This window comes from Cyprinus carpio, chromosome B6 (assembly GCF_018340385.1).
Source record: "Cyprinus carpio isolate SPL01 chromosome B6, ASM1834038v1, whole genome shotgun sequence".
Classification (NCBI taxonomy): Eukaryota; Metazoa; Chordata; class Actinopteri; order Cypriniformes; family Cyprinidae; genus Cyprinus; species Cyprinus carpio.
Window position 1 is genome coordinate 6,550,120 of NC_056602.1, and position 15,274 is coordinate 6,565,393.

General features: G+C 35.8%; 1 protein-coding gene across 1 annotated transcript in view; it reads left to right on the forward strand.

Annotated features, from left to right (window-relative positions):
* The window catches only part of LOC122137580 (paralemmin-3-like), a 39,853-nt gene extending 24,960 nt beyond the window's left edge, over positions 1-14,893 (forward strand). The window contains exons 2-5 of the mRNA XM_042725217.1: positions 6,151-6,205; positions 9,541-9,621; positions 11,941-12,059; positions 14,785-14,893. Coding sequence (XP_042581151.1) covers positions 6,158-6,205; positions 9,541-9,621; positions 11,941-12,059; positions 14,785-14,893 — 357 coding nt within the window. The 5' untranslated portion in view covers positions 6,151-6,157. The remainder of the gene's footprint in view (positions 1-6,150; positions 6,206-9,540; positions 9,622-11,940; positions 12,060-14,784) is intronic.
* The last annotated feature ends 381 nt before the right edge of the window (positions 14,894-15,274 follow it).

A 15,274-nucleotide genomic window follows, 5' to 3' on the forward strand; every position in this document is an offset into this window, starting at 1 on the left:
ATGATCCCCTTCCCCCTGAGGCTCCATTCATCTCTCACGGTTTCCATTGGAGTATGTCAGTCAGTCAAGCCTGCACTTCAACAGGGTAAATACATTGCGTCTGAGTCTGACCGGCCCCAACACACATATTTGACCTAAAACCATGTCATCTCTGCTCAATGCTGTATTTAGAAGTGCTCTGCAGCATGACTTCATTTGAAGATCACTGTCATGAGTTCCTAGTTAGTAATTTTTGTACACCCACGCACTGCAAAAAAAAAAAAAAAAAAAAAAAAAAAAAAAAAAGACTTCTTAATTCGTCTCTTTTTTAAATTGATTTCCAGCAAAAATCTTTTCAAATAAGATAAAAAAAAAATTGAAAAGCAGCACTTCACAAGATGTTAAGAACTGTTAAGAATTTCATAGAGTGCATTTTTAACACAAGTATATTTTATCTTACTGCACTGGCAGTTTTTTCCCATTTATTTTAACTTATCTTTACTTAAAAGTATAATAAATAATAGCCGATTATACTTGGGTCCATATAACACCCCTATTATACTTTAAAAGTGAAGGGTTGTTGATTGCGATTTCACTTTTTTAACGTTAGTAAGTGTGTAATGTTGCTGTTTTAGCATAAAAAATATCTGCAAAGTTGTGGGACTAAAAGTTCAATGCAAATGGAGATATTGTCTTTTAAAATGGCACATAGGGACTACATTAGCCCCTTTCACACTGCACATTGGTCCCGGAAAATTGCCGGCTCGCCTTCTGTGTGAATGCAAACACGTCCCGGGATTGATTCCGTGATCGATCCCGGGTTGGTGACCTAGTAACATTGCTGGGTTCAGTCCCGGAACGAGTTCTCTGTGAACAAAAGCCAGAACCAATGCGGTAAAGGGTGTGTCATAGTGATGACGCACGTTATCATGCGACTCTTTTACCAGGTGTTTTGAAGGCAGATCGACGTATGCGACAAACAATTATGTGCAAACTGTAATGAAGCAGAGATCAGTTAGCTCCTCACTATCCGCGCTGAAGCTGAGATCTTTCGGCAGCTTAAGTGAAAGTTAACGTGTCCAGCGTTTTCAGCTCACACATTACACGTCACACCCTGATGTCATGTGTTCATTATTGGACCTTTACGGGTTGTGTGAACGCACGCACCAGATTCCGGGAAATCACTGGCAGTGTGAATAAACCAAAATCTAACGACCCGGGAACAGTTGCCGGGACACACTACCCTTGTATTATCTGGAATCTCAGTGTGAAAGGGGCTAATGAGTTACTTCACGGGTTTGTGACATCACAAACCCCACCCCCGGGAACATGCAACAAAGGGGGCGAGGCCATGCTGCACTGCTTTAGAGAAGAGGAAGAAAACTAGGGGTGCACGTATGAGTCCCGATTCTGTCTTCTAATTATTTGAATGGATTCACAAGTTTCAAAACAAATGTTCTAAAGCAGCGGTTCTCAATCCTGTTCCTTGTGTCGACCTGCTCTGTATCTCTTTCTCTTTTTCTCTCTCAATCTCTCATTCAGATCACTAGCTCAGCTTAAGCAATGAACTGTGCCATTTATACACTTATCAGAATGAGAATCAGTATGAGCTTTATTGCCAGGTTTACACATACAAGGAATTTGTTTTAGTGACTGAAGCTTCCGCAGTGCAACAGAATGACAACGACAGAACAAAAAAACACATAATAAAAGAATAAAAAATACAAATAAGTAGGTAAGGAATAACAATATACAAATTGACAATTGTATGTGCAGGTATATTACAATAGGCAGTTTTGTATGTACAGGTATATTATGTGCAAATTGAAGTGTAGACTAAGTAAATGTGTTAGATAAATAAGTGTATGTGTGTATAAATAGTGTTGTGTGTTCCACAGTTATTGTCAAGTGTTCATGAGATGGATTGCCTGGGGGAAGAAACTGTTCATGTGTCTGGTCTTTCTTGTGCTCAGAGCTCTGTAGCGTCGACCAGATGGCAACATTTCAAAGAGGAAGTGTGCTGGATGTGAGGGGTCCAGAGTGATTTTGCCAGCCCTTTTGCTCACTCTGGATGAGTACAGTTCTTGAATAGAAGGGAGGGTTGTACCGATGATTCGCTCAGCAGTCCGGACTATACTCTGTAGTCTTCTGAGGTCAGATTTGGTAGCTGAGCTGAACCAGACAGTTACTGAAGTGCAGAGGACGGATTCAATGATGGCGGAGTAGAACTGTTTCAGCAGCTCTTGTGGTAGGTTGAATTTTCACATAGCTATGAGAAGACGCGGGTGCGGTTCCCGTACTGTATTAAAGCTGTAATCAGGATAAAACCGTATATTAAAAGCAAACATAAACACAGTAGGATTTACAAATAACAGCGTATCTAAAAGTATGAGAATACATAAAACAAAAAAAACATACCTTTAAGAGCCATGCTTGCACAAGTACTGCACGATCCTCTTCACTAACATCCTCTGCATCTCAATTGGGCTCAAATTGATAAGCAATATAGATGAAGCCATTGTTTACAATGCAAACAGAGCACATGCCGCTGAGGTGAGGGGCGGGACATTTACACGCGCACTAGAGGCGGTTTAACCAATCACAACACGCTGGATCAGCTAACCAATCAGAGCCCATCATGTATTTCTGAGGGAGGGGCATCATAAAAGCAGGAAATGATCAGCACGTTTATAGGAGAAGGGACAGAGCGGTGTGGAATAAAGGTAAATTGCGTAAAAAATAATGTTTTTTTTTTTTTAAACGAAGCATTAACACATGTTAGACTTCACCCAAGAAAAAAAAAGTCAACCACACCTTGTTGAAATATTCTGGTGCAGTAAGACAAAATACATGTGTGTTAAATATATACTCCCTCAACACCATTCTTGTCAAGAAATAGTTTTTAAATACATTTTAACTCTAAAATTATTGTTTTTTTGTTTTGTTTTGCAGGGACAGCGCACATAAACATTACTGTAAAAGTGCTATTAAAAACCGTTATGCTCCTGCACACATACATAAAGACTGAACATGTAATACAGTATGTATGCGCATGATGCCACCAATTTCACTAATCCTCATTTTGGTAGTTAACACGGAGACAAAAACAATATCATTTTCAAAAACTTGTACTTTGAAACCCGTTTTTCAAAGATTCGTGTTTTCAAGCCCCCAAAACGCATTGCCGTGTAAATGAACGCGCAAACAGTATAAAAATACTTTTTTTTAGTTTTTAGTTAAAAATGGTGTCATGTAAATGCACCATAAGATTTTAAGATTTTTTTCAGAAAACATCTTATCCAAAAAAAAATTATACTAACACAAATCTAACAAAATCTTGTGAGGTTTATGCTTTAAACAGGATCTGTTTGCCACTGGGGTAAGACATTAATTCAAGATATTTTCTATAATTAAGTCTAATAATATCTCATGCAAATTTGCTCTCAATTCAATGCATTTTGTTTTAAAGATACTGAGATTTTTTCCTCTAAAACACAACAAATACATAAAGGTAATTATTTGCAGCTGCAGCATATATCTGAGCAGCAGCTTCATAAGACATGAAATGTTTATCATATATGATCGTAATGTATTTTAACTCTCCGGTTAAGTTTCCAGGTCACAATAGTAATTAAACGGGTGTTGGTGTCTTTGCACCTTCATAGATAGAAGCACGTTGCCATAGCAGCAGCTTGGGTGGACACAACTTATAATAACGGGTGTGAACGAGAAAGCAGAGAAGCCCATTGTTTGTCGTCTTTTCAGTTTCATTTTTTTTCGTCTTTAATTCTCTCTTTTCCTCTTTTTATTTGTGCCTGACGGATACGCAGAGCTCCACATTTTAATTAGCATCGAACTTTCTGTTGAGACCTGAAGAGAGTGAATCATCAAAGGCTCGTTTTTGTTTATTCCTTGGTGCTATTCTCGGCAAAGTTTGTCTCCAGAACTCTGATGAGACCGACTGTTCCCCTCGCAGCAGTTTGGAAGTTACCCATTAGCCTTGGGGAAGAAGATGAGTAAACACTTTCATTCTTGGTAAAAGCATATCTCTCCTCACTCGCAAAGCGCAGGAGAGACACAGGAAGGTTCTTTGTCACAGTCAAGGCCTCATTTGACATAGACTTTATAAGTCCTGTGATTCCCTGCCATAAAAACCCGGAGGTCTCCACAACCTGTGTCAAAACAAGCTCCGCAACAAGCTAGTCAGAAAGAAAAGAGAAGCGTTTTGTTTAATCTTCCTGTATTTACTGGTCCGGTTGTATTTGTTGGCACAAACTCAAACAAAGGTGGGTTTAATCTGTTTAGCTTTTGCACTTCCATATATTTACTAAACACACCCATATTTTTTCCCTACTTAAGAAACGGGCTCTCTCCTGCGGGGTGTTCCAGGTACGAACATCAACAAGGATCAAACGACTCAATCTGTGTGTGTTCATGTATACCGAGTCTAACGTGACCTGAAGGGAACACACAGCTTCTGTTCTCAGCGCTGAGAGCTGAAAGTGAAATTCTTGCATTGAACCGTGTTCTCCTTTAGTGCTTCAGGGCTGTATGATAACTATGAGGATGGTGATATGTCTTGCTGAAAACATTTCAATATATAATAAAATTCTGTATATATTCTACATATATACAGAGAAATTTCAATTCTCTGTATGTATGTACTGTACATGTGGAAGAATTGACAATAAAGCAGACTTGACTAAAATATTAAATGTATGCATTTGATTCCCAGGAAATGCATGAAGTAATGTAAATTCAGTTATAGGGTTAATTCACTGCTGGCAAGATGTGGTTTTAATAAAAGTTGTCTGTACAGCAGAAACTTTTTTTTTTGGTGCTTCATGACTAGGGATAACTCATGACTAATTACCTGTGGTGAATTGTGGAAAAACTTTAACACATCACAATGCACTGGGCTTGTTCAGACTATCTGTGAGTGGAGATTTAAAAAAAAATACGCAAGTATGATCTGTAGATTTTACAAAAAACTCTGGCACTGTCAAAAGCATACTGGATGATCTGGAGGATCATAGTATATATATATATATATATATACACATGCACGCACGCACGCACGCACACGCGCGCACACACACACACAATACATGTAGTCCATTTACTCATACTGTACTACTGACATTGTAACAAAAAGCAGGATTAAATCTGTGTGTATCTTCTGCTCACCAAAGTTGCATTTATTCATCATAAATACAGTAAAAATAGTAATGTGACAAACAATATTTTAGTTTTTTTATTTTTATTTTAATACATTTTAAATTGCAGTTTATTCCTAATGGGAAGCTGGAGTTTCAGCATCACTCCAGTCTTCAGTGTCACGTGATGCTGATTTGTTGCTCCACAAACTTTTTTTTGTTTACACATTTTTAAATGTCTTTACTTCACTATTGATCAAATAGATGTGTCCTTGCTGAATAAAAGTTATGACTGGTTTTTAGAAATGGCCGAACATGCATTTTTCCACATGCAAATACATTGTTGTTTAATTCCATGCATCACTATCTTGAAAGAAAAAAAAAAACAAGCAGGACCTTAACATAGAATAGAGAGAGAAAAGTGGACATCAACAAGATGAGGATATATCAGGGTCAGCTTCACTGAGATATACACAGCGTCATCAAAACACTCAGAGAGATGTTGCTGTAGATTTGTGTGGTACATGCTTAGAAAGAGAAACTAAGATTCATCTATGCATATAATACTAAGTGAGCTGTTGTGTGGGAGCACTTTATGAGAAGGGCTAAAAGCCAATAACAAAGCACAAGATGAAATTTCACCTGAATATCAACATAAACTGACTCCTAGTATGAAAAAAGACTTCACAGCTGTTGTTGTTGCTGTACAACATTTATGAAATCAAAAGTCATTTGTAACATTATAAAGGTGTTTACTGCAACTTTTATAAAATTGTGTCCTTAATGATAATGAATAAAAGTGCTAATTTCTTTTAAAAAATATAATAATTTCATAATGGTTCCACAAATCCTATTTATTCCTTTTAATCAGCCATGTATAATAATTGTATAAAACTATTTAGCCGCATTTTAAATAGCCTATACAATGTTTATTTCTCTGTGTACATGAACTGTTTTTAAATTTAAAATCAAACCTATTTTAGAATAAAAAATAATGCAGTCTCTTATGTTCCAGGTCCAGGATGGAACAGGAAGCTGAGAAGTACCAGCAGCGACTGAAAGCTATAGCGGTACGTTCCCACAGAAGCCATGTTTGTATTTCATATATCATTATGTGACAAGCTGAACCCGTCAACAGCATGCAGTGGATTAATTTAGCTTTTAAATGACAGCGCCACTTAAGTCCTGCAAACAGTGTCACACGGAAACACAGACGCATCCATCAAATTTTGACAACACTTATCATTGCAGTACCTGGGACTTCCAGAGTTAGCCGTTACGAATTGTGCTTTTAATAGAAACATTCATGAAAACAAATAGACTGTATCTGGTAAACTCTTAAAAATAAATGTTTCAAAAAGGGTTTTTTTGACAGGTAGAAAATTTTGGGTTCTACCAAAGTTCCACAAAGAAACAGTTCTTAAAAGAAACCTTTTAAGTCTGTGTGAAGAACACATTTAAATAAGCTTTTTCAACAACAAAGAGTCTTCAGTGCAATGGAAAGGGTTCCATGGGTGTTAAAGGTTCTTCATGGATCCATAGATGCCAACAAAGAACTTTTATTTTTAAGAGTGTACAGCATGTCTCTCACAAACACACACGTGCATGGAAACTGTTGTTAGATGTGTTCACGACTCATTCTGTGGCCCCTGAATTATTAAGTGTGATGGAGTCTGTCCAGACCAGGTAAAACTACACCAGACAACTGCAAAGACACTCTACCCAAGAGTCTCTTCACCTGCTCCTGTCATACAAAATATTCATGTCCTCTTAATGCATTCTAGTATTCATTTCAAGTCATGATGACCCTCGGGTTCAGTGGTTGATTTTGTCCAAAATTCAACATTTATACATGTAGCACCAACATTGAAATCTTACAGTTACAGAGGACAACTATGAGTTTAGAAATACAATCCAGGTTGAGAGATGATACTTTTTTGCAGACACGCACACTTGTATCACAGTGGGGTTGTTGTTTTTTTTTTGTCTTTCTTTTGCATTTTTAAAAATGACCATATACTATACAGTGTTTGGGAGGAGATTCGTTATCGCTAAACGAAGAGGTATCACATACGTTGATTTTCTGTTTTCATGACTGTGTAAGAAAATGTAAACAAAACCTATTGGTTATTTTTAAAATAATTTAAAAAATGTGTTGATTTGCTACCTACGGAAGAGGATTAGGGCCAAGCAATAATGAAAAATAAAATAAAACCATGTCGAGATTAAAGTCTTTAAATTTTAAGAAAAAAAAAACTTTAAATTTCAAGAAAAAAGTCAAGATAATATGTTGAGATTAAACTTTAAAATTAAACAAATTTTTTTCTCAAAACATAATGACTTTATTCTCGAAACTTAATTAATCTCAACATTTTATCTAAATTTTTTTCTTGAAATTGACCGAGTTTTTTTCTTGAAATTTATCGACTTTAAGATGGTGTTGGGGAGTAACTAATTATATGTTGTGGAATTGCGTAATTTAGTTACAAAATAATGTAATTTGTGTGTAATTGTAATCATTTACATTTACGGAGTTACTTGTTAATGATTACAAAGGGGTAACATCTGAATTTTTTTCACACACACACACACACACACACACACACACACACACACACAGATTTACAGTAATGTTTCAGTTTATTGCACCGAATAGGACACATGATTGTTTGATAACGGTTTTATTTCCTATTTGGGTTGATGTGTGTGCTTTATTTTTCAATATCAAACTGATTTTCCAAGGCAATTGTTTAATGCCAGTGTTTCCTGGATTTGTGTACTTTTGCGTCCATTCATTTTTTAGCCCAGAAATGAAATACGCAAAAATGCGGTTAATTCTTTAATAGTTCAAACACTGATGAATAGAATAAGCAGACACAAACTAATTTTAATTCCAAATTAGTATTTCATTAAAAATGATATAAAGCTTGCTTTTTTAAATGTATATAAATGCTAAATTTAATTTCTACTTTTTTTATAGTCTCTATACAGACGCTAGCGCCCTCTCAAGGTACTGACGTGGCTACCATAACTGCTTTATGAAAACCTTTAGCTTCGATATTTTTATGATTTTAATTTTCACGCTTAAAAACATGTAGCCTATGAAATCTCATTACATATTTCTTTGCAAATAGATCCTGGGCAAGTTCTACAGGAGTACTAGAGGGAACGAAATGAAAGCAAGAGAAGGTCAGTTAAAGACAAGGGACTTTGGTTGAAGCTAGAAATAGGTAACTGGCAAAACATATTTTCCAAATGCTCCAGTGTGTATTTGTGTTTGAACCCTGGAGGATTCTATTTTCAACGTGTTATGTAAAACTGATCAGTAGCCATCACTGAAATAAAAATCTCTTGTAACATTATGTCTTTGTCATCACTTCTGATCAATTGAAATCTTTCCATTCGTCAAAGAATGCTGAAAAAACTGTTGATAATCCGCAAATCAAAATATCAGAATGATTTCTGAAGGATCATGTGACACTGAAGACTGGAGTAATGATGCTGAAAATTCAGCTTTGATCACAGCAATAAATGACATTTTAAAATATATTCAAATAGAAAGCAGTTATTTTAAATAGTAAAAATATTTCAAAAATGTTACTGTTTTTGCTGTACTTTGGATCAAATAAATGGAGGCTTGGTGAGCAGAAGAGAATTCTTTAAAGAAAAACAGTAGAAGTCTTACTGTTAAAAAACCTTTGACTGCTAGTGTAGGCTGATTATATTTACAGATTGAAACAAATGTGCTTCAGCCAGGATAAAGAGTATGAAAAAGTGCTCAGAGTTGTTGCAAAAAAAAAAAAAAAAAAAAAAAAAAATTGAGCAACAACAAAAGCGTTGCTGGAGATGGGCTTATTTTTGAAAATGCAAACTGATTGTCTGCCAGCAGGAGGCGCTTTAAGAGCGGCAGAAACAGCAGTTTCCCCAGTAATGGCTGTAATCAAAGCAGCAACAAATAAATCAGTGTATGTGAAACACTGGTAATGTATATCGAAATATCGGAAATGTGTTTAAAAATCATATCACCCTTATTGAAAAAAATTATATTGCGATACATATTGATATTGAATTATTGTCAAGCCCTAATTAAAAGTGCGAAAATTAATTAACAAAAATCTTAAAAGACCAGCATAGCATTTAAAAATATAATAACCATTCTTTCTAAAAAAAAAAAAAATTGTCATGGTTAAAAAACAAAAAATGAATGGACGCAAAAGTACATGGATCTTCCTGTCATAGCTATGCAAATATTTTATTTCAAAAACAGTATCATATCTATTAAACTATTTCTTAATATGATTTTAAATCTGTATTTAACCTCAGAATGATCTCAAAGTTAAAAGAGGTGTTAAAGTCTGATTCTGTGGTCACTGTGCTTTAAAATGTGCTTTCACTGTGCTTTCAGGAGAAACGGCGGATAAAGGAGGAACAGGAGCGGGCCAAGAGAGAGCTTGAGGATGAGAGACTGAGATTTCAGCAGCTCAAGGTGTGACCTCACGCACACGCACACACACACACACACACATGCTTGCCTCTACGTGTGTGACCCTGCAGCCGGACACATCAGGTCACGTTTGTGTTGAGTAGGCTGCGTCATGGAGTGGAATTTCACAAATGTAGGCCTATATGCACGCGCACAAAAAACTAAATGCACAGAGTCACCAGAGCCACATGTGGAACACAAATCATTCAGTGTATACAAACACACACACACACACACACACACACACACACTCTTCTTGAGAACTGAAATGTTATACTAGAAGGTTTAATGCTTGTGTGTGCATCTCTCTCTCTCTTACACTCCCCATTGTTTCCATAATATTTCCAGACTGGCGTTCCCTCTTCCTATTCCTTTGTGTTCTTACTCTGTTGGTTCCAAGACAAATTTTTTTTATACACTGTGTGTCTGTGTGTGTGCATTTATGGGTGTTTCTTTCTTCAACTATGGGTCCTTTTGCCCTGTGGAAAAAAATAAATCTCCTAAAGCAAACATTTCACACTCACACTACTAGTTATTTCACATCCAACTGAAAATATTCAGAAGTGTATATAATGCATCACAGCATGTGTCAATGCATTTCTCTGAAACATTACAGTCTTTTTCACCACATATCAAATTAAATAATGATCAAAAGTCAAATCAAATCAAAAGTGATCACAATGAAGTTGAAATGTTTCAGTATTATTTAAAACCACTGGAACATAAAAGTGGCCACAAGAAACGCCTTTATAAGTAGTATAAATTGTGTTTGTAGGGTTTCTATTTAGGGTTAATAATCATAATGAAATCATGCATGTAGATAAAGTTATCTCGCAGCTGCTGTTGTCTTGTGTTATCTTACATGAGTCCTCATACATTTTCAGTTTTCCGTGGTGCACATCACTTCCTGTGTGGCAGCTGGTGGCTGCACTTTTGTGCACGTTATGGAGTTCCCCGTCGATCTATATGTCAGAATACACAGAGCCGTGTTTTATTATTAGTGAAATACATTCTAGATGGTCCTGATATAACCTTTCAGAAATGTGTTGATGCATGTTTTTTTCTGCTGGAGGTGGAATTAGCAGAGGAGTGAAAGTGCATTATGCTCAGCAGGAAATTTCATTTTAGACTTTAACCATTTGGCATTCTCTAAATTGTATTAAGGATGTTTTGCAGCAGAATTATTCACTTCAGGTGCACTGTAACTTTTCTACCTTCTTCAGATTTTTCTTAATTTAAAGACCCCATGAACTGGTTAGACGAACACTTCCTCTTTTTCTTTGTATTGTCTCCTGCTGAAACAGGAAGTTGAGGTGTTACATATCAAACCAGCTTGACTTTTTTCCAATCTTTATAGCTTGTACCATGGGCAAAATCTAAAGACAAACACATAACTACATACATGATTTGATGTTCTAACTACTGTCAAGAAGTGTATTAATTGGCCATCAACAATGTTGAGTAAATTGTTAAGGTTTACAATATTTTGGGGGTTTTAATTCAAATACGTATCAGCCAGATGATAGGACAGAGAAGGCCTGCTATAGAAAATGGTAAAATTGTCAGCAATTAATTGGTGTTATATTGTATATAAATAGTAGCCTGGGAAATAGCAGGTAAGTTACACTGACAAAATATATCAACTAAAACCAATAGAGAGCATGTCGTTTTTTTACACCCTTTTTTTCCTGATGTGAAATGTACCCCTAAATTATAGATTTTTTTGTTTTTTTTTTGTTTGGTTGCGCTAATGCTCAGACTCTTGTTACACACATAACAAACCACAGTAGGCTTCCTGCTATTGCTAGTCAGTGGTGGGTAGAGGGACTTTGTTATTTTTAGAGATATTATTAGACAAATATTTGTATACAAAGATTTTCATCAGCAGAGAATGTAAATGTTGCCTACATCTGCTAGTTTATTTTGTCAACTTTTAAAAACACATTTACATATAGATTTTAAATACATGGACTGCAGCAGAGCACACAATTCCAATTTAGATTTCGCGCAACAATTCCGCAACATCATAAGAATATCTAAATAAACAAGAAGTTACTTTTGTGAGTTTAAGCATAACCTAGTGACATCCTGGTCACATTTGCCCATTGGCTTTCTAATACATGGATTTTTTTTTTTTTTTTTTTTGATCTCATGTGTTTTTATGGGAAATATTCACTTTTGGTGTGAATAGGCCTTTAAGCTCCAGAAACCAGCTGCAATGCCTTTGTTTGGCTGTTAGTGTGAACCACTGATAAGAAATCTATTTAAATAATGTGTCGCCGCATTAATTACTTCTTCCTCCTTTCCCTGTTTCTCTCACAGAGGAAGTCCCTCAGAGACCAGTGGCTGATGGAAGGACCTCCTACATCTCCTGACAGTACGGGACCTCGATCACCCCTCTGGGGTGCTAAGGCACAGGAGATGGAGACACACATTAACAAGTATGATTTTTAATACTTTTTATTTAACCCTAAGCTTGGTTACCAGAAAAATTTTATATGTGGTTGCGAGTGTGATTTGGAATAATTTTAGGCACATTACTTTGCAGTTATAGGCTGTTCAGAGTATTTTTAGCATGTTTCTACACAGTTTGCAAGGGTTTTTTCTCTGAGTGTTTTTAGTGCATTGCTAGATGCTTGCAACTGTGGTATTTGGTTGGTTGCTTGCCAGGCACAACTCTCTCTGTGATATTCTGCTCTCTTTATATGGCTTGGGTCCTCTGCCTTTATTGAAGTACTTAATTATTGTCCTGATGGTGGAAATTATTTTCTTACATTTTATGAAGCTCATCAATCTTTTGCTGCACATCAGAACTATATTCTTCGGCATGAATCGTTGCGTTGGATGATGTAAGGGAATTTGGCCTTTTGTGTTCCCTCATATTTAAATTTAACAGGAAGTCAAATTTCATGTTCATATGCACCCTGGTGTGTTAAAAAAATACTTATGAATGGGAATATACTTTTTTAGAGACCTGTGTTAACATTTTTATTCATAAGAATTTCTAGTGGTGCATATAATGGGTGGCCAGTGTGTACTGGAGAAAAACATAATGTGATTATGTCTTTGGGGTTCCCTACTTTCAGTTATTTTGCATCAATGAAAGGTCAGATTTTGGGGAATTTTTAGAATAAAATATCATAAGGATGAAAAAGACATTTATTTCTACAGCATCTTCGCTCATATTTACTGTACCACAGGGGGCTAATAATTCTGACCACAACTGCCAAATCCCTGACCAAAATAAATAAATAAATCTCTTCCATGAGCACTTAACCGCATCTATATATACTGCTGTATAAGATAAGTAACAAGCTGAAGTTTAACACTTCGGAGTTTGTTCAAAACTCTAATCATACACACAGCAGTAATAATGTTGCTTCCCTCTGCAAACACCACTAATTATTCTTGCACAAGTACTGGAGCACCAAGCAGGTGATGGGTTTTGCCCCCAAAATATCTTTCTATTTTTGCATGCGAGTGAGAAGGAGTATTTGAAGCTCCTGCTTTGCAGATCAGCATTTATTTGCTTGACTGAAGGGGATGGTGATTATTGTAATAAGCTGGCCGCTGAGATGTTCTTCTGTGTTGAAAGCAGGGCTTTAATTAGTCAGGCAAAGTTTGGCAGTAATAAGCTGCCTCACAGCCCTATAAGGGAACCAGACTTTCATGGTGTGTAACACGCCGTCTGAGGCCTCTCATCCTATGAGGAGTGATGGGTTTAATGCCTGTATTTTGTTACACTGCGGTTTTATATAGCTATAAAGCATGCTGTGATTTCCAGAGAGGATTACGATTGAGTAAATGAGTCCACGTGAGTGCAGGCTCACTTGCGCATGCTTGTTTGTCTGATATAAATCCTGAAAAACCTACAGTATATTCTGGGAACCTGTTGGGGAAGCTCCTTTTGAAATTGTAGGTTATCAAAACAATCATGACTTACATGCAAGCTACACTAAAAGCTATTATTAAAAACTAGCATTGAAGCCATTTAGAGGGACATAATCAAAGCTTTGAAAGGCCAATAAAAATTTAATTGTTGTTCACAATTTTACACAAATGATAGTAGCCTGGGAACGATAGGATTGTGAAAAGTAGGCCAGAAATGCAGCCAGATTGAGTGTTTTTGAGAGTTTGCATGAAACAGTGCCTACATAAAATTTGGAAGTCATTTCAAATGCAGAACACGGTTATTACATTTTGACTGAATCTTTGCTTTGGAATTATATGCGCTGATGAATCCTTGTCAATAAGTCCTGGAGCTGCACCAAGAAAGTAAATAGTCTTCTTGAATTCATGTTTATTTGTGTGCAATACAAAGTAGTCATTTCTCACACAGAAACAATCAGGATTAATTGCATTTGAACTGAGAAATTACATTATATATCATCAAATCACCATAATATATATATATATATATATATATATATATAATAATTGGAATCATAGGATATGAACAGTGACATTTAACTCAATTGTATATTATTTTGCTAAATTATTGTAATAAGATTTGTGTGTGTGTGTGTGTATTGCAACTAAAAGCATGGCAACACTATTTTAGGAACCAGTTCTCACTATTTACTTGCTTATTAGCATGCATATTAGCATACTGACTGTTTATTAGTACTTAAAGTGCATATTAATGCCTTATTCTACATGATCATATTTAGATCCTTTAATCTGACACCAAACCTAAACTTAACACCTACGTTACTAATTATAAATATACAGCAAATTAGGAGTTTTATTGAGGCAAAAGTCATAGTTAATATAGTGAGAACTGATCCCCAAACAAAAGTGTGACCAAAACCATATAATATTCTGCAGGATACAAATGAATCAAGGAAACTTTTCTTTAAACCAGCTGATTTAAATGTCCAAACAAACTAACTGAACAAACTGAAAAAAAAAAAAGAAATTCAAGTATTGGTTTTGTCTATACTGTTGAATTTATACTGGAAAATGTAGTTAATGTAAGTTTATTCTTACCCACCCCCCCAGACAGAACCTTGCTCCTTCCCAGAAATAAGTTTTCTAACAAGAAATTTTAAGTTTAAGAATTCTAAATTTGTCTGTAAGGAAGTATTATTGGCTTACATAAAGAAAACCACAAGCCAATGATAGGTTCCCACCTTATAAAACATGACATGTCTGTATGTGCTTTAGATTACAGGTGACGTCTGAGCAGTTGGCAGAGGAAGAACTGACAACTGAGCGCAACTCATTGAAGACGGGTTTCCAGTCAAACTGGCACAGACACGCAGACACAACATAAAGTTGACACACCATGTCTGAATGCATGATCACGCTGAACACGCATTCTGCTGCTTTCACACGTCAGAGCTTTTCACCTCCCTAAATCATTTTCTAACTATTCACACTAGTGGTTGGGGTCAGCAAAATATTTTTAAATTGGTAACTTTTATACAGCAAGGATGCATTAATTGATCAAAAGAGATAGTTAAAGACATTTATGATGCTACAAAAATGTTCTCAAGAAAATGTATCATGGTTTCCCACAAAAACATGATACACAGCACAACTTTTAAATATTAATAAGAAATCTTTTTTTCTTTTTTTTTTATATATTATTTCTTGAACACCAAATCAGAATATTAAAATGATTTCAGAAGGATCATGGTTATGTTTTAGTCGA